This window comes from Castanea sativa, chromosome 1 (genome assembly GCF_040712315.1).
Source record: "Castanea sativa cultivar Marrone di Chiusa Pesio chromosome 1, ASM4071231v1".
NCBI lineage: Eukaryota > Viridiplantae > Streptophyta > Magnoliopsida > Fagales > Fagaceae > Castanea > Castanea sativa.
Window position 1 is genome coordinate 62572669 of NC_134013.1, and position 27268 is coordinate 62599936.

Genomic DNA, 27268 nt, shown 5'->3' on the forward strand with positions numbered 1-27268 from the left:
AGACAAAAAAGTAATCTTCGTGTTAAGTTCAAATTTGAACCAATAACAACTAACCACCTGTAATTTGTCGTAAAAATATTGTGGACGTAGCATCTCTCAAGTTTAAATTATAGTTCTACTTTTATCCCGGTTTTTATCCAATTAAATGTTATATAAATCATCTTCTCAAAAAAAAAAATATATATATAAATCACCGAATTCATTAATGACCCACCCATTTGACCTAATTATGACTGGGTTTGAGAAGCCCAACTCTGACTGACCGAAAACTTTATACCTCAGCCCAAATGGGCTATAAGCTTTTGCAGCCCAAATACGTTGACACACCGCTCACACACGTATACAACATTGTCCCTTCAGAAGAGAAAACCCTAAACGGCCCTATATATATATAGGATACCGCACTAGGGTTTTTCTTCCTCTGCCGTTAGCAAAGGTAAACCAGACGAGACCTCCTACACATCGGCACAAATGGTCAGTCTATCTCTCTCTCTCTCTCTCTCATTTTCATTTCTGTATGTATTCTATTCTTCTGAGTGGTTAAGCGCTTTTGTGTTTTTGTGAACGATGAAGGGTCCAAAGAGAGGTGGAAAGGCACCAGTGCCAGCAGCAGCATCGAAGAAGAAGACAGAGAAGGTGTTGAACCCATTGTTCGAGAAGCGCCCGAAGCAGTTTGGGATCGGCGGGGCTTTGCCACCGAAGAGAGATCTGACCCGATTCGTCAAATGGCCTAAGACTGTTCAGCTTCAGAGGAAGAAGAGGATCCTCAAGCAGAGGCTCAAGGTCCCTCCAGCTCTCAACCAGTTCACGAAGACCCTCGACAAGAACCTTGGTATGTATACTATTTGATTCTTACATTTTTTTTTTCACTGCTTCCAATTATTTGAGATTTAAGGAATCATGTTGTTGTAACATGATTGAGGTTTTATGTTTGGTTTCGCCACTTTGAATTAATTCATGTGATTTACGAGTTATTATTTGAACCATGGCTGAACTTGGTTGTGTGGTATTGTTCTTTGTCTAGGAACATTATATGTATTACTATTAAATGGACATTAGATTTATGCGACTAATAGCTTTATAATATGTATCATTTTCATTTTGTTTCCTTGTTACTTTACATCTGTCAATTGTGAATGTGTTCTTGCCTTTATTTATTGTCATTAAAGAAACGGTTAGTCTAGAAAAACATGGAATGGTTAATTGGGCCTAATTTTGAAGATATCGTGTGATGTGCTTTTCTTGATTGAAGGCTCAAGACCTAAGTCATCTGGGCCGGTCTGGTCCAATGGGAGTAATTCGATAGCTCCCTGATTTAATCTGTTAGCCAGTTGTTTTTTTTCTTACTGGCATTGTCTTTATATCTAAGTATGGTCTTTATTATACTATGGATATGGACTTCTATAGGGCTGTGTTGTTCAAGTTTATGATATTTGCCTCTGGGCTTTCATTTTTCCATTAGTTTTAAGAGCAATGCTTTTGAATCTATTGCTATGGTTGTGCGATTGTGTTTAACTTTGTGGTCTTCTTTTAAACTCATCTGAGCAGCAACAAACCTGTTCAAGATGCTACTCAAGTACAGGCCTGAGGACAAGGCTGCAAAGAGGGAACGTCTCTTGAAAAGGGCTCAGGCTGAATCTGAAGGCAAAACTGTTGAAGCAAAGAAGCCTATTGTTGTGAAGTATGGTCTCAACCATGTCACATACCTCATTGAGCAGGTATTATTTTGCTATGTTAATTCAAAAGTGTACATTTTCCAACATTCCTTTGTGTTAGTGGACAGTTTTCTTAGTATTAGCTTTTTATAATGCCTTCTTGCAGAACAAGGCTCAACTTGTTGTTATTGCACATGATGTGGACCCAATCGAGCTGGTTGTCTGGCTTCCCGCATTGTGCAGGAAGATGGAAATCCCATACTGCATTGTGAAAGGAAAAGCCCGCTTGGGATCGGTAATCAAGCCTGTAATCTTGTGCTATTTTAATTTCTTTCCCCTTAAAATTGGAATTGTGAACTGAAACCCAAGTTGATTTCCTTTTCTGACAGATCGTCCACAAGAAAACTGCATCAGTTTTGTGCTTGACAACAGTCAAGAATGAAGATAAGTTGGAGTTCAGCAAGATCTTAGAGGCTATCAAGGTAGTGAAGAATTACTTGTCTTGTATATATTGTCTACTGTTGAAGCTGCTTTTGTATTGATTAACTTAATTTGCAATGTTTCTTGTTATTCTAGGCCAACTTCAACGACAAGTACGATGAGTACAGGAAAAAGTGGGGTGGTGGAATCATGGGTTCCAAATCTCAGGCCAAAACCAAGGCCAAAGAGAGACTTCTTGCCAAGGAAGCTGCTCAGAGGATGACTTAGGAGCAATGATTATGTGTTTCTTCTTGTTACTTAGATATGATTGTCTGAGCTTGTTTTTATCTAGAATTTTGTTTGTTCAAGGTTATTTGCATTAACTACATAAGTTTTGTTTCTTTAGAGGCAGCTTATATAAATTAAGAAACAGCTAATGTTGGTGTTTGAGTTTAAGCTGCCTTGCATTCATAGCTTTCGGGTGAGACTATCATGATTCCTTCTTTTTGATATAAGAAGCAACTAGACCACCATTTTGCAATTTTCACTCACTACTGATAAGATCCCCAAGTATAAACTGGATATGTGCCATTATTTTATTTGTCTGTGGAGTGATGAAATGCCATTTATGGCCCGGATTGATGGGGAGGGAGGGAGGGAGGGAGGGAGGGGGAGTAAAGTAGAGTAGAGATGGCTCAAAATTAGTCCATTTTAAGTCAAGTCTACTCTACTCTTCCTCCTCCCCTCAATCCAAACGAGCCCTTAAGGTAGAGCTTATGGGAAAATATGGTATTTAAAATTTCTTTTTTCATATTTTAATAATCGAACTATTTTTATGACCTAGTTGATGTTGATTGGTCTTACGAGTCTAATATTTTCTAGTTATGCCCTTTCAGAGGAACCTAACAAATGCTCCGGCTTTTGTAATAAGGATTATATTTTTCTTTGAAAAATGGCCGGCTGGAAAAATATCTGGAATAAGATTCAGTGCATCCCAACACAGGATACACTCCTGTTTTTAAGGACTTTATGCATCCTTCTTTGATGTTAATTTATATTAGGGCTTACTATTTTTAAGGACTTACTGCTTGTTAATAATTTCTTGATTCTTTTTGTCTCTTTAATGTGCGGCTTTGTTGGGTCTGGGATGCCTGATTTCCTATGTGATGTGTGGCCGGACTTTAGTGAATCAAAAGTCTCTAATTTAGTTTGTGGTGTTTCTTGCACATATCAATAGAACTCGCAAGTTTCGTATGCCATTCCCTTTTGATTTGTGTTCTCAGTTCCAACTTTGTTTCATATTGTTTCTACACCTTAAGTAAAAATAGTTATTTTTTATTTTTTATGTCTTTTAGTATTTGGTAGCATAAAAAAATGAGAAAGAAAAATTATCTTTAGTCAACAAAAAATATATAACTTAGATTTGGAGATTATTTTTCACTAAATTTTTTTAATAAACTAACTTTATTTCAAAGCAAGCTAAATAAGAAAAATTAAGAGAATGTTTTTCAATTCATTTAAGTTTGTTAACAAACAAAAGAAAATAAGATAGTTTTATAGGAAAATACTTCTTGAAAAATGACTCTTTTACTAGAAAATATTATTGCTGAAACATAGCCTTAATTTTGGTGGATTATCTAAGCATATCCATATCAATCACCCGAAAATATTGAGCTAATCTGTGAAGCTGTTTTTCCATACGATAAACTTAGTCCAAGGTGGTCGAAGGCTAGTTTGCAGACTCCTTAAACCCACAGTACATTAATTATTACCCTTTATCTTTTAGTTGCAAAATAATCATGACGCATCCATCAACTAAAATGCTGAATGATGAAACAAGAAGGGTAGGAGTTGTACACAATGATGACTTTTATAGAGTGATACTTATTTTAAATATCTTCTGGCTCATTGTATATAGTCACATGTAAGAGAGAAGATGCATGTAATACATTCTCCTCACAAAAGTATAGGTTGTTTTATATGAATTGCATTTCACATCATGCTCTCATGGAAGGCCAAGTGATTTATTTCCCTCATTTTGTGTCCGTAGCTTTTATGTTAAAAATAACACTTGTTCTACTACTTATCAACTATTCAAGTTTAGGGAATTAAACTTGAGAAAAAAGTTTAAGAAGTTAAGATTCACTAAATATTGACCACTCGACTATTTTTATCATAATTTAGTCTATTGAGAAATAGCTCCCAAATTAAGAAAATGCTTCTTTTTTTAACTGGTCTATTTTATATCCTGTGACTATTTAAAGTAGTATTCTTTTCTAAAAAAGAAAATGCTATAACTATGAGTATTTACAAAAAATAAAATAAATAGTAAATAAATCTAATTTTGAGCGATTGCATTAGCTTTTACTTTCTCTTCAAAATATTTTAAATTTGATTCCAAGGGGGAAAAAATGAAATAAAAATACATATTTTTCCTCTTTTTCCAACTTTAGCGAATAAGGAATATATATTACTCGTATAATAAATAAATATATATAGTTTTTTTGTGAGATTTCATGTCACTAGTTCATTATCTTTACTAAGTTAAGTTGTTCCTTAGTTGAGTTACAAGACTTTTGAAAAGTCCTATAATTTCAAAAGTAATTATATCTTGAAGTTTCAAAAAGTAACAAATCAATTTTATATACAATGACATTCCACTTAAATGTTTAATTTGTTACTTTTTGAAATTTCAAAATTAATTTTATATTTTTGATGATTTGACAATTACAATAATGGAGGAGGGTGGATTCGAACTTCTTTTTATAATGAAGAGCAAATAATGCCATTAAGTTACAAAACAATTGACAATAGTTTATTTTGTTACTTTTAAAACTATATGATTTAATTTATTAATTTTTAAAACCTTAATATTTAATTAAAACTTTTAAAATTACAATGTTTAAGTTTTTATAAGACGCTTGGAGCTCAATTAATACTTCTTACTATTTTCAATAAAGTCATTGGTCCACGGTTGAAATACCTCATCTTGAACTATTAAAAGAAAATATTTAATTTGTTATAATACCCCAAACTTGTGGTTAAAAAGTGCTCTTCTTTTTTGTTTTTCCCACTTTCCTTTTTTATTTTTTTCTTTACACTTACGGCTTACCTCTTAGCCACTTTCCAAAACTTTACATTATTTATAGAAAAGAAGGTAATAATAATAAAAACAAGAAGTGCACCCACAAGTAATTATTTGCTTAGGAATAAAGCACCTTAATAGATTTTGAGTAGAAAAAGTTACTTCATCAATGAACATGGCATTACTTAATATATGTCAACCATGTCTTGAAGTGGTGATGCAAACATGTTTTTTAATGATATAAAAAAAATTGTTTTTAATACTGCGAATAATAATAATTACTATTATTTCCAATCAAGAGAATGATTATTTATTATTATTTTCAAAATGATAAAAAAAAGAAGAAAGTTTTTTAAGTACTTCAAATCTTATTTTACTTTAATTTTTTAATAGAAGTGTACTAGAATTCTAGAAGGCATAAATAATATTTTATTTTTTATTATTAAAATTTAGAAAGCCATAGATAATATTAGATTTAGATACATATAGAATTGAATTGTTTGAAGACTCTGAGAAATTCACCCCCTTTGGCTGTTCTGATCAAAAATCAAACCCAAAATTCAATCCCTCTCTCTCTCTCTCCCTCCTAGTTGCAAAACGACAATCCGTTTAATTCTCTTCTTCTCCACTCTCTAAAATCCGTGCAATCTCGGAATCCTTCAAAACGACGGCGGTGGCGGCGGCGGCGACGAGGACCATGGCTGACGACGGCAAGGCCAATCTGCCAAACGATCTCTCCTCCTCCAAAACGACAGGTTTTGTTTTTGGCTCTTATTGCCTCTTTTTTTTCCTCATTTGCATTGTCGTTTTCGTTTTCATGTTCTCATTTCATTGAATTTGTTTCTCTCTTATCTTCTCGATCCATAAACATCTAAATCTGTATTCATTTTTTTTCCATTTTCGATTACTAAGGTTGCTAAATAAATTTGATTATCAAGTTTTGGTTTTGTTATTATTATTTGGATTACATGTTGGCGTTCGTGTAAGTGATTCCTAAGTTAAGTATAATTTGATTAGTTGAAGGTTTAGTTTGAGAATTTTGGACTTACAATTATTGAATGTTTCATGTCGGATACGCGGTTCCAGTTAGCTCAACTGGTAAAGTCTTTTATTGTCGAATAAGAGAATTTATCACTAATAGGAGCATATACCATAGGTTGAAACTGTTAGAGATAGGGTTTTAACCGTGTCGTTATTATCTTTCTTTTACGTGTAAAGCTTTATCTAAGAAGATTTTTTGATGCGTGGCATGATACGTCGAGAGGTTGGATCGCCTTTAGTACATATATGGGTTTGAGTTGGGGGGATAGAAATGCTCTCCTGATTTATATAATAGTATTGGAAATAGTTCGAATTATCTGGTTTTAGTAATTTTTTTTTTCCTGGGAATTCTCTAAGCCTTTGCCCAATTGTTTGTGTTGTGTTATTGCAACACAAGGTTGAGCATAGCCAACCCCAAAAATTTGGGATTTGTTGTTGCTGTTGTTGAAATATTTACTTTTCCGGATGATGTTTCTGTGCTTTGCTTTTTAATAAATGTAAGTAGCGTATTATTTTATAAGCATTTGGTGTTTGTGTTATGTTAGATAAAGCCATTGGAGGAAATGGTGAGGACAAGACACTTTTGGGGTTGCTCGATGAGTCAAAAGGTAAGTGCATGGCATTTGAAGTCCATATTTTTGGAATATAACAATACGAACTTGTACTGTGTGATTTTCCTTTCAATTTGTGTTAATAATTCAAATTCTTATACTTAAAAAAAAAAAAATTGTTTTACTTCTTTGCATTTTCTTGTGGTAATGTTGACTTTAGTAAAACTTAATAATAATATTTTTGTTTTAATTGCAGACCAAGTAGCATCTGAAAGCAATATTCCTCTTTCGCCACAGTGGCTCTATGCTAAACCAGCTGATGCTAAGGCATTAACTGCTGGCATTTTGGGGGTACAAAAATTTACTCTAGTCCTTTCTTGTTTTTTTTTTCCCCCATTTGTTGAATTATAGGAATGATTATTATTATTTTCCATATTATGATGAGACCAGTCATGAGCTATGTAAAATGGGTGCTGTGATATGTGATAGGAATGACGATTCTCTTTTTCCATATTATGATAATTTGCCTTAATGCAATGCCTATGCTGGTTTAGTCTATTTTTCCCTTATTTGTTGTGTGGTTGAATTTGAATGCATGGAAACATTGGGCTGAATGTTAGATGTTGCTTAATAATTGACAAAATTGTTTCTGATGAGAGAACATAAACATAAACACAGTCAACGATAATTAAATTTCAGAGTGCTGATGATAGAACATTATTAGTGATACTCTCCCACAGATTGCTCTTTCTGAAAGATGGACATCAAAATAACAAAATGCAAGACTGTTCTGTACATTACCTTTGTAGATTTGAAACTTCTCAATACTTTCCTAGAAACAAGATTGGAGTAAGGAACAACTCTTCTGGACTAATTAAACTATAATAGCCATTCAATGTCCATTCATCAATGCTTTCAACAAACTATATTTTATGATGAAGGGCTGTGAGAAATAATTGCTGCATTTCTGTTGCTGAATTGCAGGAAGTGGGTGCACCTGGTTCTTTGCCCCATGGAAACTCCACAGATCCCAGCCCAAAAGATGGTTGGCGTTTAGATGGGTCTCAGGAAAAGAAAGACCGGAGAAGGGCTGCTCCTGATGTTGAATTCAATCGCCGCTGGCGTGAAGAGGAGAGAGACACTGGCATACTTGGTAGAAGAGATCACAGAAAAGAAGATCGTCATGCAGATGTCATTTCAACTTCTGAGAATAGAGCCTTGTCCTCGACTGATCGCTGGCAAGATAGCCGTAGTTCTGGGCATGAATCCCGGAGAGACAGCAAATGGTCATCAAGGTGGGGTCCTGATGACAAAGAAAAGAATTCTAGAACTGAAAGGAGGACAGATATAGAGAAAGAGGGTAATGACACTGACAAACAATCTTTTGTCAGTAGTAATCGTGCAGCTCCTGAACGTGACACTGATTCTCGTGATAAATGGAGGCCACGCCATCGTATGGAAGCTCATGCAGGTGGCTCGGCAGCACACCGCACTGCACCAGGGTTTGGGTTGGAGAGAGGACGGGTGGAGGGTGCAAATGTGCGATTTGCTCAGGGACGAGGAAGGTCAAACTCTGCATCTTCTACTGGGTCTGTTCTTGTTAATAAGAATAACAGCATACTAGGAAAATCTGGCCCCCATGAAGATATTTATATCTACCCTAGGGGAAAACTTCTAGATATTTATCGTAAGAAAAAGACTGATCCAACATTCAATGCCACGCCTGATGGGATGGAGCATGTATCACCAATAACACAAGTAGGTTCTATTGAGCCATTGGCTTTTGTTGCACCTGATGCGGAGGAAGAGGTATGTAAATCGTTTACTTTAATATCCACATTTATGTATGTTTTAATGATTTTATCATTCACTTGTTACTGTTACCACATTAAAGTAGTTTGTGTGATGTTTGCAGGTTGTACTTGGAGATATATGGAAGGGAAAAATCAATAGCAGTGGAGTGTCACGCAACTCATTTAGAGGCAAGAATGGAGGATCAAATGATAATATCACTGGTAATCAAATTGTATTTTCTGACTGTTGCCTAAGAAGCTTTAACTTTCTTTTACCTCTTTTCTTTACTTACCAAAAAAAATAATTCAAGTTTCTTTGTGATTGGAATTATTCAGGCATCTGTGATTTGACTCTCGGTGGGCTGAGACAGAGTTCCACTAGTAATACTGAAGAAAATGTTGAATCTTTTGGAGTGGCTAATTTAAATGATTCTTGCCAATTTCCTGTTGCCATGGGGTTGAAATCTTGTGGTTTACAATTTGATAGAATTGAGGGTAAGAAAATGATGCTTTTAGCCTTTAGCTTTTGATGATTGTGGGTTTTTGAAGTTGAAAGCAACTTTATTGTTGCCATTTTTATGATTTAGGGTTAATTATGTATTGTTCTGTAGAACATGATTCTTATAAAGAAGATCAGTATCTTCCAGCAGCAGTTGGTGTGGTAGTAACCAATGGCTTGATGTCAACAGTTTCAGAGGGCTATGATTGCTGCAGTGTCAATGAGATTAGTGGCCCCGGCAGTACTGCTGCTGAACTCAAATCTAGTGAAAATAACCAGGCAGAAGAAGTTGCAATTTTGAAACACTTTAAGTTGAAAGGCATTGAGTCAGCTACTTCCTTTGAACTTGGCAGCCAGCTTCCTGACGATTCAAGTTCTTTATTTGATTTTCTATCTTTACAGAAAACTGCAAGCAGTAATCAGCAACCTTTAAATAACTATGAGGAGGGGCATCCACTGGGAAGTGATATTCCACCTGAGGAATGGAGTTTGTATTATCTTGATCCTCAAGGGGAAACTCAGGGACCTTTTCTGGGAGTTGATATCATTAAGTGGTTTGAACAAGGCTATTATGGACCTGATTTACCAGTTCGCTTGTCAGATGCCCCTGACGGATCATCTTTTCAAGAACTTGGTAGTGTCATGCCACATCTTAGATTTAGATCTAGGTGTGCCTCCAGCAATGATCTGGTTACAAATTTAGAACCATCTGATGCTGTTGGAGGCATCTTCGGAGAGAATATAGCTGCTTCTTCTTCTGCACTTGACTATAAAGATTGTGCTGTCATAAGTAGTCAAAAGTCTGCTCCATCTGGACATGAGGCTACCTCAGGTGTTAGTGTTCAGTCAAGAATGCCTAATCAGGGTTATCATTCTGAGCTCCAGTATCGCGATGATGATAGTTTCCAAAATTTTGTTAGAAAAGATGATGGTAAGTTATTTGGCATGGTTATGCTGTTATCGTTATCATCTGGTGTCTGCTTATATTGCTATCTTGATTGCTCTTCTTTTTGTTCTATACAGAAGTTATCTTTCCTGGAAGGCCTGGAAGTAGCAATGGTAACCCTTTGCAGAGACCCTCTACTGACATTCACAGTTCCTTTTCCAGTTCTATCCAACATCCTTCCTTTGCAAATGAATATTCAGAAACTGCCATGCGTAATCATCAGGATGATAATATGCATCCTTTTGGCCTCTCACTGTCTGAGCTCAAAGACAGTTGTGCTCAATCATCCAATATGTCATCAAGCGTGGGTGATCAGGGTCACTTTGTTGATCCTTTGGTCAAGAGAGATGCCGCTTTTGTGAGTCAGAGCTCCTTTGGTGCTATGGCTGACCAACCTTTTGCTGAGACATGGACCAGTGATTATAGAAGAAATAAACATTCTAACCCTAATTTTCATTTGGGTACTCTAGATATTCCTCACATACATCACATGGAGCAAGAATGCAGTGCTTTTGACATGACAGAGCATCTGATGCCACAAAAACTGCAAATGGAGCAACTTCATCAGCAGAATTTCGTTTCTCATCCCTTCAGACATGTTATAGGGTTGGGTGTTGAGAATTCTTCTGGTTTAGTTTTGTCTCAGAGCAAGAACCCTAATTTCCAGCAGGCAGTCCATCATCCAGAGCCAGATCTGGAACATCTTTTGGCACTTCAGCGGCATGAGCTTCAACTCCAACAACAGCATCAGTTGCAGCAACAGCAGGTTCATCTCCATGAAATGAAACTGCGGCAACAACAGCAGCAGCAGTCTCAAATTCAGCAGTTTCTGCATCACCAGATATCTCAGCCTGGTTATGGGCAGTCAAAGGTAGATCCTCTAAGAGACAACCCTTTTGATCAGATTCAAATGAGGAAGCATCTTCTGCATGAGCTGCAGCCGAATTCTCACTCTTTAAGGCACCTTGATCCAATGCTTGAACAGATCATCCAAGCGAAAGTTGGCCAGAATGCCGTCCAAGGCAGGCAGGCTGATATTTTGGACCTTATGTTGCAGCCAAAGCATGAAAATACAATCGCATTAGAACAGCAGTTTCGTCTACAGCAAGAACAGGCGCAGGTGCAGCAACTATCTATGACATTGAGGCAGCAGTTAGGGTTGGGGGGTGAAAGGCATAATGGTGGGCCTTGGTCAGTTGATGAAGCTGGTCAGTTTTTCAAAAATCCTGCTAGTCATCAGCAGGCTGTGTCAGCTAGATTTAACGCGCCAGATTTTTGCCTGCAACAGAATAGGCTTACCTCCCATGAGGAGCAACTGAGAAATCTCAGCTGGAATCATGCTTTACCAGAGCAAATTCAGCAAGGTGTTTATGATCCTAGCTCAATGTCCTTCGGGAGATCAATGCCTCTTCCTGCTAGTGCTCCTGGGATGAACTTGGACAGTATAAACACTAGTTCTCACTGTCTAGATCTACAAGAGCGACAACTTTATAGGCATTCTGATGATCAACTCGGTTCTTTTTCTTCTTGTTTCCCATCTCATCCCCAAAAAGCATCTGATGAGTATTATGCTTCTCATCTAGATGCAATTCAGAGCTGCTCCTCTGGGAACAATGGTCGGGTAGAAAATAGCTGGATTGAAGCACAAAAGCAACAATTGCATCTTGAAGCTTTGCGACAAAGAATGGAGGTGGAAGTTAATGTATCTTCTGTAGATTCAAATGTTTGGGCATCTGCAGGAGGTGAAGAGAACTCAAGACGAGGTTTGATGGACCTTCATCAGAAAATGGTTCTTCAATCTGCACAGTCATCTGAAATTGATTATCGACATTCTGTATTACCTTCCCGAAGTCAGGAAACCTTTCTGCTGAATTCAGAGTCAAATTATTCAAATTTTCCTTTTAATCTTCCTCCAGATCAACAATTATTTCTGAATGACTCTTTCACGGAAAGGCCTCGAGATTCCAATTCAAGTGCCTTCTTGCAGGATCACTTTGTTGGTGTGGCTGTGAATGAACAGAAGTTCAACAATTTAGGAAAGAGTGAAAGCTCTCCCTTTGGATCTAATTCTGGAGACCAGTCGTTCTTATTGGGCACTAATGATACTTCTCATGTTGGTTATGTAAATAATAGCCTAATTGGTAAATCAGCTACAGATAAAGATTTATTAGAGGTAGAAGGAAACATGGGGAAGAGACATGGATCGAAGGGTATGATTTCAACGAGCAGTTCAGTTTCAGAGATCACAGAAAACCTGTCAGAGAAAACAGAGAAAGCATTGGGCAGGGAACTACCTTTTAATGCTCATAGTAGGCACAGCTCACTGAGTAGTGCTGGTAAGTTGGCGAATAATCTTCTTCCTTGAGTAAATCTCATTTTCGCTTGAATCAATGTTAGGAGCACTATGAAATGGTACAGGTGGTGATGGTGGAGGCTTATTCAATTATGAGATGGGATTAGATAAATCACTTCAAGGAGAGGACATTGGTAATGACAGGTAGGCCTATCCGTTCTTAGTCAAGTGTTGAATTCTTAATATTGAACAATTTATTTTATAAATGATCATTCTGAGTGGGAAAAATTTGCAAATTGATTTGTATTTAAGCAGCATGGATATTTCAACTAGGATTTACTTATTCGTATGCTTATCAAAAGAGACTTTTCTACTAGGGAGCTATATCTGCATTCCTTCTGTCAAATACGGTACTTTTCATGGTTATTTGGTGTCCAATCAGATGATGGCTTGGATTATGGAAGCCTGCTAATGGACATGAACTCATCTTGTTTTATTTTTAATAAAATCTAGCAGCTCAAATTTGTTGTTGTGGTTGACTTCTTTTTCCATTGTCAGTAATGATTGACTTAATTTTGAAGAAATATGAATTTTCCACAATTGGTAGAAGATATACTAAATCAAGATTTACCTCTTGTGGTGTGCTTTTATCCCAAATTTATCCACAAACTTTCAATTGCTACCTTTGACTCTCCTATGGTTTGTACCTCCTATATCTAAACCCCTCACCCTCCCACACCAAAAAAAAAAAAAAAAGGTTTAGACTAAATTAAAATCATTAGAGTTATGTCCAAGATAAGCATTTTCCACACGTTTGGGGCATTTGACCTCATAATGATATCAGTTTAGGGCTCCAAATGTAGCAATTGAAAAGTTTGTGGATGAAATTGTGATAGGGCCAAACCACAAGTTGGTAAATTGTAATTTAGCCTAATAGGAAATTGAGTGGTAATTTGTTCCCAAAATGCAAAATTTGTTAATTTTAGACAACTCTAACAATTTAATTTTAATTTATAAACTTTAGGGGTTCAAATATTGCAATTGAAAGTTTGTGTGTGGACTAAATTGTGATAGGGCCAAACCATGAGGGTGTAAATTGTACTTTTCCTTAGAAGATAATATAGACAAGCAGTAAATAACGCCTCACATTGCACTTTCTGTGCCATCTTATGCTTGTTTTATGTTCTTAGTGCAACAGATAGCAAAATAAGGGTCTAGCAAAAACTCCCAAAAATGATTGCATAATTTGAGCTGTTTTTGAGTGCCAGCTTTGAATGTTTTCAATCTCTTGCTATTAGTCTACAATTAGAGATAGAGAATTTGACAGCGGTCAATAACACCCTCCACTTGTGCTTCTTGAGGTACCTTTTGCTTGTTTCATTTTTTTTTTTTAATGTAATAATGATTGATGCAGTAGGGAATGATTTTTGCATAGTTTGAGCTTTGACCAACAGCTGAAATATGATTGTGAACCAAACTCGCTCTCTCTCTCTGGCTTGCGAGTGTGGGGGGGTGTGGTGTGATGTGATGTGATGTTTGGCACTTGAACTGTTTAGTCAATTGTGTTGGAAACTTGAGGATGGTGATTCTATATTAGCTAACTGGGTGTTGCTCAATATATTTCCAGAAGTTAATGTGTATTTTTTTATCCATTTTGATAGGCTGCCCTCTACTTTAACTAAAGGGTTTGACAGCGCTTTTCATACATCCCATGATTTATTGTTGGAGCCAGCATCAGCTTCTCTTGTCAAGCCAAAAAATGCAATGGGCTTGGAAGCTTCTGATGGTAGGATTTTATTTTAGAATGTTCTTTTTCTTCCATTGTTGTGTTACTCAGTGGTTGATTTACCATGTGGAGAATTTGGCCAACTTTCTGAAGGTGGGTGTGAGTTAGTCGGTGACCATCAGGCATCTAGGAAGAAGGATGTGCATTTTCAGAGGACCTCGTCTTCCAGTGATGCTTCTGTTTCTGAGACATTATTCATAGACATGCTCAAAAAACCAGTTCTCCCAGAGACTGATGTAGCTAGTGGGGCTCCTTCAGAGTCATCTGACGGTGGCATCCAAGCAGGGCGAAGTGGCAAAAAGAAAGGGAAGAAAGGAAGACAGATTGATCCTGCCCTCCTTGGCTTTAAAGTCTCCAGCAACCGGATAATGATGGGTGAGATTCAGCGCTTTGAAGATTGACGGATTTAACACGTTTGTACATCTCTTGTAAATTTTCAGGATTAAAGTTGTACAGTTCATATGAGGAGCACAGTTATCAAAAGAAGATCATAATCTTTTTTTAAGTAATTTTATTTGTATCTTACTAACAACCTGATATTCTTTGAACCTGTTGATATTATGCAGTATGCGAAGTATATAGAGGAGGAAGTCAAGCCTTTGTAGATGTATAGAATTAAAAAAAATATATAAAAAAAATTATTTTTTATTTTTATTTATAGAAGTGATAGATAAATAAAATGACTATTAAACAATCATCGTGGGTGTCTACTTTCATCTCCTTTTATATTGTGTGTATGTGTTTTCTGTTTTTGGTGGGGTGGGTTTAGTTGTTTGACAAACCCTGCGTGCTTTCTTGCTGGCTTTCTTGTTCTAAACATTGCTTTTTACCAGTGAGACACGTTGAAACTGTATTGAAACTTGGGCTGTGTTTGGTTGGACTAAAATTGATTTCCGGAAAACATTTTTTCCGCATTTACGAGTCAAGCCCTTTGTAGATGTATAGAATAAAAAATAAAAATAAAAAGTCTTTATAGAAGAGATAGATAAATAAAATAACTATTAAATAATCATCATAGGCTGTCTACTTTGATCTCTTTTCATATAGTGTGCGTGTGTTTTCTGTTTTTGGCGGGGTAGGTTATTTGGTTGACAAACCCCGCATGCTTTCTTGCTGGTTTTCTTGATCTAAACATAGCTTTTTAGTAGTGAGACACATGGAAACTGAATTGAAACTTGGGCTGTGTTTGTTTCGAACCAAAATTGATTTCCAAAAAACAGTTTTTCCGCATTTACAAGTGTTTGGGATAGCCAAAAAAATTAGTCAACCGGAAATTGTTTTATAATTGCCTGTAAAATAAGGGCATTTATAGCAGAAATTGGTTTACGCTTTCATTTTCAGTAAACCATTTTTTGCCTTACTTAATTCATCAACTGAACCTCTATCCTTACCCCCACTATTTACCACCCAACCACCATCCTCCACTAATATTCCTAATCTTTAGTGGCCAACCACCGCACCAGCAACCTCGATCACAAATTTTTATAATCTAAAATTTTACTTTTTTATTATATAATGTGCTTGGGAGATTAAAAAAAAAAAAGGGAAAATAAGTAGAAAATATGTTTTCTATAACATTTTCAGGAACGCAACCAAACACTTAAAAATATTTTATGTTGAGCCATACACATCATTGGGTTAAAAATAGTAAACTACTTACTAAAAAAAAGAAGAAGAAGAAAAAACCTTGTAAAAACCTGTGCAAATTTAGCTGAATAAATTGGGTTAGGATGTGTTACATCCACCTGGAGACCAAGTGGTCATGAATTACAGAAGGTCCTATGTTTTTTTGGGTTGACTAATATTGACCAATTCTAGATTGACAGTTCATGTTATATTGACAGTTCATGTTATTTTGACCACCTGAGGCTGAGATGTCCAGTATTAATTTTCGCTGTCCTCTAATCTTTTATAAGCTCAACCTCTTACTTCTCTTTTTCTTCAGGTATCTTCCTCTTCTTGTGCGAAAGGTCATAGCCAGCTACTAGCTAGTGTCACGGCCTAGGAAATTCTCAAGAAAAACTTCCAAGCCAACCGTGACACGTACTAGGATCCATTCCACCATCAAATTTAGTGCTATGGAGCCTGATGACATTTCCCTCTATGCCACCACCAGAGCTCTCGACCCGCATGACAATTTCACATCCTTATGCAATGCAGCAACGATGACCCATTCAGATGGTATCTTCCTCAACTCCAATCCCCTGCATTACTCATTTCCTCTATTACTGCTTCAAATATTTCTTGCCTCTGGAGTCATCCTCCTCATGAAAGTACTCCTCAAGCCTTTCAACCAACCCAACGTGGTCTCACAAATCCTAGTAAGCTTTTCTCCCTACAAAACCGTTTTTTCCCAACTCTTTTTGTTTGTTTTTGTTTTTGTTTTTTCTCATTACAAAATGATAAAAAATATCACAACGAAAACTTAAATAAGATAACTCATGCGTGCAATGTTGTATTGTTTTTTACTGATTGCTTTATATTATTTATTATCAGGGTGGCATAATCCTAGGTCCATCGCTTCTAAGCCGAACTCCATGGTTTGCAAGAAGCATATTTCCTCTCAGAGGCTTCATAGTGATCGATATGCTAACTTCTTTTGGATTCATGTTCTACTTTTTCCTCGTCGGACTGCAAATGGATCCCTGGATGCTAAAGAAAATTAACAAAAAGTCTTTTGCTCTTGGATTTTTTTCAGTGGCACTACCAATGCTCCTAACCTTCACCTTTTCATCTGTCTTGATAAATTTCGCAAATTTAGAGCCAAAGACAAGCTACTCACTCCCAGCAGTATCACAAGCAGAATCTATTATTGCCTTCCCAGTGATTGCTCATTTCCTCACTGAGCTGAAGATTATAAATTCTGAGTTTGGTAGAATTGCATTAGCTTCCTCTATGATTAGTAGCATTTTCAGTTTTTGTGTGATAACCTACAATGTTCTGTCGCATCAAACACTTGGTGACAATTACAGAATGATAACAACAATTTCTACCGGTATTGCTGTTGTTGTTATCATTGTTTTTGTTATTCGCCCTACGATTTTATGGATGATACGTCAAAATCCACTGGGGGAGCCATTGAAAGAAAGCTACACCGTTGCCCTGCTTTTAGCGATCTTAGCGAGTGGGTTTTGTTGTCAGGCTATTGGTTTAAATGCTTACTTTGGCCCTTTTGTTCTTGGGATTGTTATTCCATCAGGGCCACCAGTAGGGACAGCAATGGCTGAGAAGCTTAATCACCTCACCTCCTGGGTGTTTATGCCACTCTACTTCGTCAAAAATGGCTTGCTTCTTGATATTTTTTCCGTCAACTTCAAAAAATATTTGACAGTGCAATTCATCGCACTCATCGGAGCACTAGGCAAGTTTCTGGGAGCCTCTCTGACTTCTTTTTACTGCCACATGCCAAAAAAGGACGCTATGGCACTGGGACTTGTCATGAATGCCCAAGGTGTACTTGAGGTCGTCGTATTTAAAATGATCAAGAACAGTAGGGTATGCATCAAATTTTATCTTATTTTTACAATCAATTCTAATTGCCCATTTGCTGATGACTGCTGTCTGTAATAATACAGTTCCTTATTGAACCTGTTTGAGAATCTGGTGGTATTCTATGATTGTGCAGGCAATAGACTATGAATCTTTTGAGGTAATGTGCATATCCATGATGGTTGTAATGGGGGTCATCACACCTTTGATCAAGTTCATTAATGATCCTTCAAAAAGGTACCAGGTCTATAGCAGAAGAACTGTGATGCACTCTAGACCAAACTCTGAACTCCGGGTTCTAGCCTGCGTACATGACCAAGAAAATGTTCCAACCATAATCAACCTCCTTGAGGCCTTGAATCCAAGCAAAAGAAGCCCTCTCTCCATCTACTTACTCCACCTCCTTGAGCTTGTCGGCCATTCAAACTCCACTGTCATCGCCCACAAGCGGACCAAAAGACCCTCTTCCCAAGCCGATCCCTCAAAACACATTGTCAATGCCTTTAGATACTATGAGAAGAACAGCCATGGATTTGTCACGGTTTTCCCCTTTACAGCAATTTCTTATTATAAAACCATGCATGACGATGTGTGCTCAATTGCACTTAACAAAAGGACTTCCCTCATTATAGTTCCTTGCTATATGAGCAAAGGTGCAATGGCGAACAAAAAGGCCATTAGGATCATGAACCGTAATGTCCTTGATAGGGCACCTTGCTCAGTTGCAGTCCTTGTTGACCGTGGCGTCCAGATAACCTCAAGGCCTATATTAGCAACCTGGTTTTCATATCGTGTTGCTGTTCTCTTCTTTGGTGGAGCTGATGATCGAGAGGCACTAGCTATAGGGGCACGGATGGCTGGTCATCCCAGCATCAACTTGGTAGTGATTCGATTCCTTGCTAATGGAAGTGTTGTCGGTGACAATGAGGAGGATAAGAGGTTTGACAGCGAGGTGATGAATGAGTTTAAACTCCGTATGGCCGGAAACTATCGGGTCGTGTACGTTGAGGAGGTGGTGACAGATGGGACAGGGACCATTTCTGTGATTCGATCTATGGAGAACAAATATGAACTCATACTCGTGGGAAGACAACATGATAGTCGATCGCCTCTCATATTGGGACTCGAGGATTTTGCTGAACAAACAGAGTTGGGAACAATTGGTGAGGTATTGGCTTCAGCAGAATTTTTGGGCAACACCACAATCTTGGTGGCACAACAACAAAGCGCAGTGCATAATGGCAATGACCATAATATGGGAATTTTTAGAGACAAATATATAGAAGAGGCAGATGCAGAAGATATGCCGATTCGTAGAATAAATGTATAGCGTTCGTCTATAAATTTGTATTTTTGTACTGTACATGATAGGTCTCTTCACATTTCTTCTTGGACTATCTCCATGCACTCTTAACAATACTTTTCGGAAAATAACATACAGTGCACTGCCATAAGATTGAACAAAGCAACAGTAATGGCTATGCTTTATGATCAGACCCAGAGCCAAAATTTTCACTCAGAATTCCATAAAATGACACTAATCTGCTAGCCTAGGAAGCACGGACACGCGAATATGAGTACAATACAGCGATATGACAATTTATGAAAAATTAGTACACAATACAGCTAGTGCATATTAATTAATTATTAAATATATATGTTTTTTTTTTTTTTATATTGTCAAGCATTTATTTTACATATAATGTTAATTAAACATATATCAATTTAAGAGCAATAACCAATAATACTGTAACAAAATTCAAAAATCAAAATACACTCCGACCGTGTCCCATAGTTGTCCGGTGTCCAATACATGTTAGACAGACACATTCAGAGAGTTATCGGCTGCACATCATACTCTTCCAAGTACCATTATTGCTGGAAATTAGACATCTCCTGTATTGCTTGAAGCAACTGTAAAATTGCCTCCGGTTTTGAGCACGAAGAAAGTGATGCCAAAAGTTCATTAAATATAACTTGCAATGTTGAAGGTGAGGCCTTTTGAACCTGTTCAATGTGCTCAATGGCAATTGGAACCGCTCTAGCATCAGCTAAACATTTTAGTAAAATTACATGGGAGCCTGAATGTCCTATATCACAAGTGAGACTACAGAGCAACTTAGAAGCAGCTAGAAAATGACCTGCATGAACATAAACACACAGCTAGTAATTTCCAAATAGAGTGACATTACATACATAGAATCAACAACCTATAAACTTTTTCAGGTGAATTTGAAGGGGAAAAGAAAAATAGCTTTACTATGTAATGTTGTCCAAGGAACATGTTTTTGAGCGTGAAGAACATACCTTCTATACATAAATATAGTATAAATGTACTCAATATGGTTTGTGCAAGAACCATATCCTGTTTAACAGACTTATTGAAGACTTCAAAGGCAGCTTCTAACTTTGTTTCTTGACAGAGCCCTCTAAGGAGGGACGTGTAAGTTGTAGCATTGGGTACCACGCTTTTCTCCAACATGTGGTGAAAGAGCCTTTGAGACTCCTCAATTTGACCTATTTCTGAGAATTTCTGAATTAGAATGTTGTATGTTTTCAAATTCCCACCACAACCACTTGCAAACATCTCATCCCACAGCCTTTTAGCAGGACGCAGTAGATCTTCCCTACAGCATGCTTCCATAAGAGAGTTATAAGATGAGACATCTGGGCCCCATCCTTTCTTCTTCATTTCCTGAAGAACCCCATAGGCTTCTTTCACTCTCCCAGCCTTGCACAAAAATGAAACCATGACATTGTAACTCTCCAAATCTTTGAAGTAGTCATGAGATGACAGAACCTGGAAAACTTCTAACAGTTCATCAGTCTTTCCATGCTTACATAGATTCCTACTTAAATTGCTCAAAGTCAGAAGGGTAGGAAATCTCTCATTTCCAACCAAGAACTTAAAAAACATGATTGCAGAACCAGTATCAAATGCTGAAACTGATCCTATCAACACATTAAGCACGTCATCCTCAATCGGGAAACTTCCACCAACAATCACTTCTCCCAATTCTTTTGCTTCACATATCCGTCTCTCTGAAACTAGAGCAAATATAAACTCTCTATAATCATTAGCCCTTGGAGCTACTCCTAGCTTTCTCTTCTTTTTCAAAACCTTCTCTGTATCAGGCACACTCCCCATGGCCCGAAATCCTTCCGCGACAATCCAATACGCCATAAAATCAGGTTTGCATCCCCTTCCTCTCAGCTCATCCAACACCCAATAAGCCTCTGACACCCTTGAAGCCTGGCAAAACCCGTGAACGATCAAAACTGCTATAACCGAGCCATTAATCTCCGAACTGCCTCTCCTAACCTCATCCAACACGCTTAAAACTCTACCCACCTCAGCATTTCTACTAAACCTCCATATAAACACGCCAAACCCAAGGGTGCTCAAAGGAACACCTCTAAGAATCATTTCCTCAAACACTTTATCCGCATATTCGAAATACCCATCAGAAGAAAGAGCAGCCAAAAGAGAGTTACATATATCAGGCCCAAGTTCTCGAATTTCAGCGCTAACTTCACTAAAAACCAAAAAAGCATTCTGGGTCTTCTTCCCCACGATCAAAGAAGCAATGAGGGAAGCATAAACGGAAGAACTAAGATTAATCCTGTGAGCTCTGACTTGCTTAAAGAGAGTGTCAATGGCACTGAACTGGCAGGAAAGAGAGAGAGACTTGAGGATGGATTGGTAAGTGAGGGAATTGTGGGAGAAACCGGGTTGCTGAGAGGCCCAGTTGAAGAAGCCGAGAGCGAGTGAGTGGTGGGTGAGGAGGAACGGGTCGATGACTCGGGAGACAAGTGGTGGGGTGAGCGAGTCGCGGCAACCGAGTTGGTGCAGAGTCTGCTCCAGCGAAGAAGTCCATGTACGAGGTGGTTTCGTGTGCTTTGAGGCGGAGATCAGAGCTCGGCTTATTCGAGTTGCTAACTCTGTTGCACAACGTTTCATGACTCTCTGTGCATTTGTGAGAGAGAGAGAGAGAGAGACAGAGAGTGAGAGTCGAGAGACTGGCTCAATTCAATGCAGGGATACCAAAAAAAAAAAAAAACCGCGCGTCGCGAGAGGGGTAGACATGAGTATCATTTTCCCTCAATTCAGTCCAAATGCGGGAGTACTATCTCTCTATTTCATGGTCAAATGTTGGGTTAAAAAAAAAAAAAAATTAGGGGTGTTTGGAAGAGTAATTTGAGGTGGAGTTTTTGTAGTTTGAGATAAGATTTTTGTAGTTTTTTGAAATACGTATGAGTGAAAAAATGTGTGAAAATATGTTTAATGTTGTTTAAAATGTAAAAATGTAAGTTTGAACTTAAAGACCAAACATGCTCTATTTTTAGAAATTATTTATAGATACATCAAATAAAGCAAGTTGTATTAGGTTCAGGTTGTGTCAATCGGATTTACGGGTCAATCGAGTTATGGGTCAATCAAATTGCGAGTCAGGTCGGATCATATTAGCCCATGTTTTTCAACCAAACTTTTTTTAAAAAAAATTTGACAAAAAAAAAAATCAATAGCAACTTTTTTAGAGAGAATGAATAAAATTAATTAAGGAAATGAATTGCACTTAATACTATTTGTTAATATCCTTCCAATTCGGACAGTTTTGAGCATAACTAAATTTTTTTATAGTTATTAATTCATGATGGAAAAGTCTTCAATCTTAATAACTCATTGCTAAAATGCATGTAATTACAAATTTACAACTTCAAAAAGAAATATATCTTAAGGAACACCAAAAAGTATATATTTTAAGTTTACATCACTAATAATATCATTCCCATTAAAGAAAAAAAAAATACATGTCATGGACCATGTCAAGTTATCAGCCTCTTTAAGTGTACTAAGTGTGTGACTGTGTGCTTCTCCCCTCTCCCCGTATGTAAAAAATATTTAGTATTCTCAAAAGAAAAAACAGTGGATTAATCCCACATTAAAAAATGAGTGTTGTGGGGGGTAAAAGCTCATGAATAAATATTTGGGTTTTGGGCCTGATTGGCTGGTACCAGTTTGTTTTTGATCAGGGCCTCCAGGCCCACGAGTTAGTCTACACTGTAAAGGTCCGAGGAGTTGTTCGAGAAGGAATGTCTCCTCGGACAGGCTCGGCAATGACCCTGAGACTTGCTAAACGGGTTTAAGGCAGGATTCTGGAAAAACTGATGGGTAAGAAGGTGATCCAAGCACCCTCTAGAAGCAAGGATGTGAGAGAAATATATAAGGAAAAGACTGCTACCTCCACATTAAAGACCCTGCATCTACCTCCCTGGCCGCATTAATGGGGAAGTGACCTATGAACAGTAAGATTCAGCCTCCCTGCTATTTTTTGAAGACTTCAAGAAGGTGGTGGATGAGACAAGTATCCAAGGGGAAGATTTGTATGACACGTGGATGAACTAGTAAAGGAGAAGTATATAAGGAAATGAGAGAGGAAAGAGAGGGGGGATCGACACTTTCTGCTGAGAGAAAACAGGAACTAAGAGTTGTAAACTTTGGCATAGAAAGAGAATATATATATACAAATCGTCATCGGCTTACATCCGAGGAGGTCTCTTTGTTGTATTCGTTCACCATTTGCATAGATTGTGGCACTCTAGCCTGCTAATCAAACTTCCAACATCCCGAACCTAGATTTCAAATCCATACTTTACAAATCTTATTGCATAAGGTTCATTGGGCCTGAACCCAACACTTGTTTTGGGGTCCTGGTACAATTGTGCACTTACAATTGGCGCCGTTTGTGGAAAATCTAGCATTGAAGGAATTGGAACATCATGGCAGGTTTAGGTTCACACCATGCAGAATCTCAGGGATCGCAGCCCGAAGATCTTTTTGAGCGTCTTGAGCGCCGGAGGGATCGAGAGGGAAGCGCTCATGCCGTATATCCTAGCGCGAGTCATACGCGCGGTGGAGGCAGTGCCACCCATGAGGATGATGCCAAGGCCATGCAGAGGGAGATTGACCACCTCAAGAAGAAGCTGCGCTGTGTCAGACGAAGGCGGGCTTCACCCCCATCCAATCCTTCTTCGGGGGAAGCAATTACAGTTCAAGGTCCTGGACGCCCCACAGCAAAACCTCCTCTTGCGAAGAGAATGACCTACCGGGTCGCAAGCATAGGAAGCTCCCCTCCAGGGGCTTGGGGAACGACGCTATGAGCCGAGCGTTACACCAACTCTCCAAATCCCCCTTCTCACGCAGGATTGAGAATGGAAGGCTCCCCAGGCGGTTCACCCAGCCCACCTTCACCATTTATAATGGCCGGACAGACCCGGTGGAACATGTGAGCCACTTTAATCAAAGGATGGCGGTGCATTCTCACAATGAAACCTTGATGTGCAAAGTCTTTCCTTCTAGCTTGGGACCTGTTACTATGAGATGGTTCAATGGACTAAAGTCGGGGTCTGTCGGTTCGTTTAGGGAACTTACTAGGGCATCGCGTCTCGGTTCATTACATGCAGCAGAGTTCCCCGACCGTTAGACTCGCTATTATCTATGGCCATGAGGGAGGGTGAGACGTTGAAAGCATACTCCGACAGGTATTGGGAGATGTTCAACGAGATAGATGGAGATTTTGACGAAGTGGCCATTAATACTTTTAAAGTGGGCCTTCCCACTGATTATGACTTGAGGAAATCCTTGACCAAAAAGCCCATACGGAGTGTACGTCGCCTCATGGACCGTATTGACAAGTACAAAATGGTTGAAGAAGATCAACAACAGGGTAAAGGTAAAGCGAAGGTTATCCCGTAGGAGAGAAGATATTTCAGGTCGGACAGGTATCACAACAATAAGCTGAGGAGAGATTACTCTGGGCAGTCTGGCTCAGCCACTCCTTAAGCAGTTAATACTGTATTCCGAGAACCAGTGCACCAACTACCGGAGAAAGTCCGTAAGGAACCCTACTTCAGATAGCCTAGTAAGATGGCGGGGGACCCTACGAAACGGAATCAAAATCTTTTTTACCAGTACCATCAGGACGTGGGTCATACTACCGAGAATTGTTAGACCCTTTGGAACCATCTGGAACAGCTTGTTAGCGAGGGAAAATTGAAGCAGCACCTGTACCAACCTAACGGGCAAGGCAATCAGTCAGACTCAAATAATCAGAAGAACAACTCATCTCGGCCGCCCTTAGGAACGATTAACGTCATCTTCGCTACACCTGACAGGACTGGTTCCTGTCTTACCAGGGAGATGGCAGTGTCACACTCCCAGGCCGAGGAGCCAAGCTCAAAACCGAAGAGGATTAAAGGGAATGTGCCTGTCTTGGGATTCTCGAAGGAGGATAAGGTTGGGACCATCCAACCCCATGATGACGCCTTGGTGTTTACTTTGAGGATAGGGAATTACGACGTTAAAAGGGTGATAATCGATCAAGGCAGCGGCACAGATATTATGTATCCTGACTTATTCAAGGGGCTAAAGTTAAAACTGGAGGACCTCACTCCTTATGACTCCCCATTGATAAGCTTCGAAAGGAAGGCTATCATACCAAAGGGACAGATTCAATTGCCTGTACAGTCGGGCTCGAAAACGGTCGACGTGGATTTAATTGTGGTTGACGGATATTCCCCATACACGGCCATCCTTGCCAGGCCTTGGTTGCACGCTTTGGGTGCTGTCTCCTCAACTTTGCATGTTAAAGTAAAATTCCCCTCAGGGGGATTCATCGAAGAAATTCTTGGTAGCTAAGCAGTGGCAAGGCAATGCATATCAGCTGCAGTACTGCATCAAGCCAAATCAGAGTCATCGGCCTCGGTTATGAAGGACTTATAGCAATTAACGACTCTGGATGTGCCCGATGCGGTGACAGTAGAGGAAGCCACGTGTGAAGATTTAGAGAGGTTTCTAATAGCTGATGATCCCAAGAAGTTTTTTCAAGTGGGGATATGGCTACCACGCCAGGAGAAAACGAAATTAGTCAAGTTTTTGAAAGACAATATCGATGTCTTTACTTGGGATCCCTATGAGGCTTCGGGGGTTGACCCAAGCTTTATTTGCCATCATTTAAACGTCAACCCTGCCGTTGTTCCTAAGAGGCAGCCACCTCGGCGTTCCTCCAAAGAGCATTTCGAGGCTATTAAAGAAGAAGTGCTCAATCTCAAAAGGGATGGGGCTATTGAGGAAGTTTTCTACCCGGAGTGGTTGGCGCATACAGTTGTGGTGAAAAAGAAGAACGGAAAGTGGAGAGTATGTGTGGACTTTACAGACCTAAATAAAGCCTGCCCAAAGGACTCGTTCCCGATGCCACGCATCGATCAGCTTGTGGATGCCACGGTTGGGCATCCTCGGATGAGCTTTTTAGATGCCTTCCAGGGTTATCACCAAATTCCATTGGCGACAGACGATCAAGAGAAGACTGCTTTCATTACTCCAACAGGGAACTATCATTATAAAGTGATGCTGTTCAGATTGAAGAATGCCGGGGCTACTTACCAAAGGATGATGACCAGAATGTTTGAGTCGCAACTTGGAAAGACCATGGAGGTATATGTGGATGATATGATAGTGAAGAGTAAGACAATACCTACGCACGTGAAAAATATGGATGACACCTTTCAAATACTTAGAAAGTACATGCTGCGCCTTAACGCCTCAAAGTGTTCTTTTGGGGTGGGTTCTGGAACGTTCCTAGGCTACATGGTGACTCATAGAGGAATAAAGGTGAATCCGGCGCAGGTCAGAGCCATTCAGAGCTTGCAACCACCTCGGAATCCAAAGGAAGTTCAGAAGTTGACCGGGATGATCGCTGCTCTCAGCAGATTTATCTCTTGGTCAGCTGACAGGTGCATGCCTTTTTTCCAACTGTTGAATAAGTGGAAAGGATTCCAATGGTTCGAGGAGTGTGCTTTAGCTTTCCAGCGACTTAAGCAATATCTTTCCCGGCCACCCATTATGTCTCGGCCGGAGGTTGATGAAATCCTGTTTGCGTCCCTAGTTGTGGCCATTCATGCAGTTTGCCTGGTCCTTATAAGGGACAACGGCAGGTGCAAAGACCGGTCTATTACGTTAGCAAATCCTTGAATGAAGCTGAGGTGCGTTACCTGCCTTTAGAGAAGGCACTTCTGGCCGTAGTCCATGCCACGCGGAAGCTTCCTCACTATTTTCAGTCCTACACCGTTATGGTTTTGACCCAATTGACTCTCAAGTCAGTGTTACGCAGTGCTGACTACTTGGGAAGGGTAGCTAAGTGGGGAACTATTTTGGGAGCTTTTGATATCAAATACATGCCACGCACCTCGATGAAGGGCCAGGTTCTCGCGGATTTGGTGGCAGAATTCGCTGAACCATTATTGGAAGAAATTGCGAAGGAATCACACATGGATGAAAAATCAGTTGGCATGATCATGGACAAAGGACCTCCGATTTGGAAAGTGTCCGTTGATGGGGCAGCCAACCAGAGGGGGTCTGGTGTCAGACTTGTTTTGGTATCCCCTGAGGGAATTGTCTTCGAAAAATCATTGAGATTAGCGTTCTTAGCAACTAATAACGAGGCCGAGTACGAAGCGGTCTTGGTCGGTATGAACATGGAACGAAGAATGGGGGGAAAGGAAGTTCATATGTTCTCGAATTCTCAGTTAGTGGTTGGTCAAGTGACAGGGACCATGGAGGCTAGGGATCCAAGAATGCAAGAGTACCTGAACCAGGTCAAATGTTTACAATCTGAATTTGATTCCTTTATCCTTTCTCATGTTTCTAGAAA

General features: G+C 39.0%; 4 protein-coding genes across 6 annotated transcripts; 3 read left to right on the forward strand and 1 right to left on the reverse strand.

The window, feature by feature from the left end:
• Positions 1-333: 333 nt before the first annotated feature.
• On the forward strand, positions 334-2616 carry LOC142622224 (large ribosomal subunit protein eL8y). Its single transcript, XM_075795668.1, has 6 exons — positions 334-474; positions 574-832; positions 1549-1718; positions 1822-1950; positions 2045-2137; positions 2232-2616. The coding sequence occupies exons 1-6, from the start codon at positions 472-474 to the stop codon at positions 2361-2363; spliced, it is 786 nt and encodes a 261-aa protein (XP_075651783.1). The 5' UTR covers positions 334-471; the 3' UTR covers positions 2364-2616.
• A 3030-nt stretch (positions 2617-5646) lies between these two features.
• On the forward strand, positions 5647-14727 carry LOC142613363 (uncharacterized). Of its 3 annotated transcripts, none has more exons than XM_075785689.1 (11): positions 5647-5915; positions 6747-6809; positions 7009-7103; positions 7737-8561; positions 8668-8767; positions 8882-9040; positions 9133-9975; positions 10068-12326; positions 12409-12487; positions 13945-14069; positions 14163-14727. In XM_075785689.1, the coding sequence occupies exons 1-11, from the start codon at positions 5858-5860 to the stop codon at positions 14468-14470; spliced, it is 4914 nt and encodes a 1637-aa protein (XP_075641804.1). In that variant the 5' UTR covers positions 5647-5857; the 3' UTR covers positions 14471-14727. The 3 variants fall into 3 exon arrangements, with proteins under 3 accessions (XP_075641804.1, XP_075641812.1, XP_075641821.1); XM_075785697.1 differs by having other exon boundaries at positions 10071-12326; XM_075785706.1 differs by having other exon boundaries at positions 5648-5915; positions 9157-9975.
• Positions 14728-16040: 1313 nt separating this feature from the next.
• LOC142628260 (cation/H(+) antiporter 15-like) lies at positions 16041-19029 on the forward strand. The gene is made up of 3 exons (XM_075802598.1): positions 16041-16390; positions 16566-17564; positions 17695-19029. The coding sequence occupies exons 1-3, from the start codon at positions 16148-16150 to the stop codon at positions 18886-18888; spliced, it is 2436 nt and encodes an 811-aa protein (XP_075658713.1). The 5' UTR covers positions 16041-16147; the 3' UTR covers positions 18889-19029.
• Positions 19030-19187: 158 nt separating this feature from the next.
• On the reverse strand, positions 19188-21638 carry LOC142605860 (pentatricopeptide repeat-containing protein At5g14080). Its single transcript, XM_075777288.1, has 2 exons — positions 19866-21638; positions 19188-19699 (listed from the first exon to the last, which is right to left on the reverse strand). The coding sequence occupies exons 1-2, from the start codon at positions 21517-21519 to the stop codon at positions 19431-19433; spliced, it is 1923 nt and encodes a 640-aa protein (XP_075633403.1). The 5' UTR covers positions 21520-21638; the 3' UTR covers positions 19188-19430.
• Between the last annotated feature and the right edge of the window lie 5630 nt (positions 21639-27268).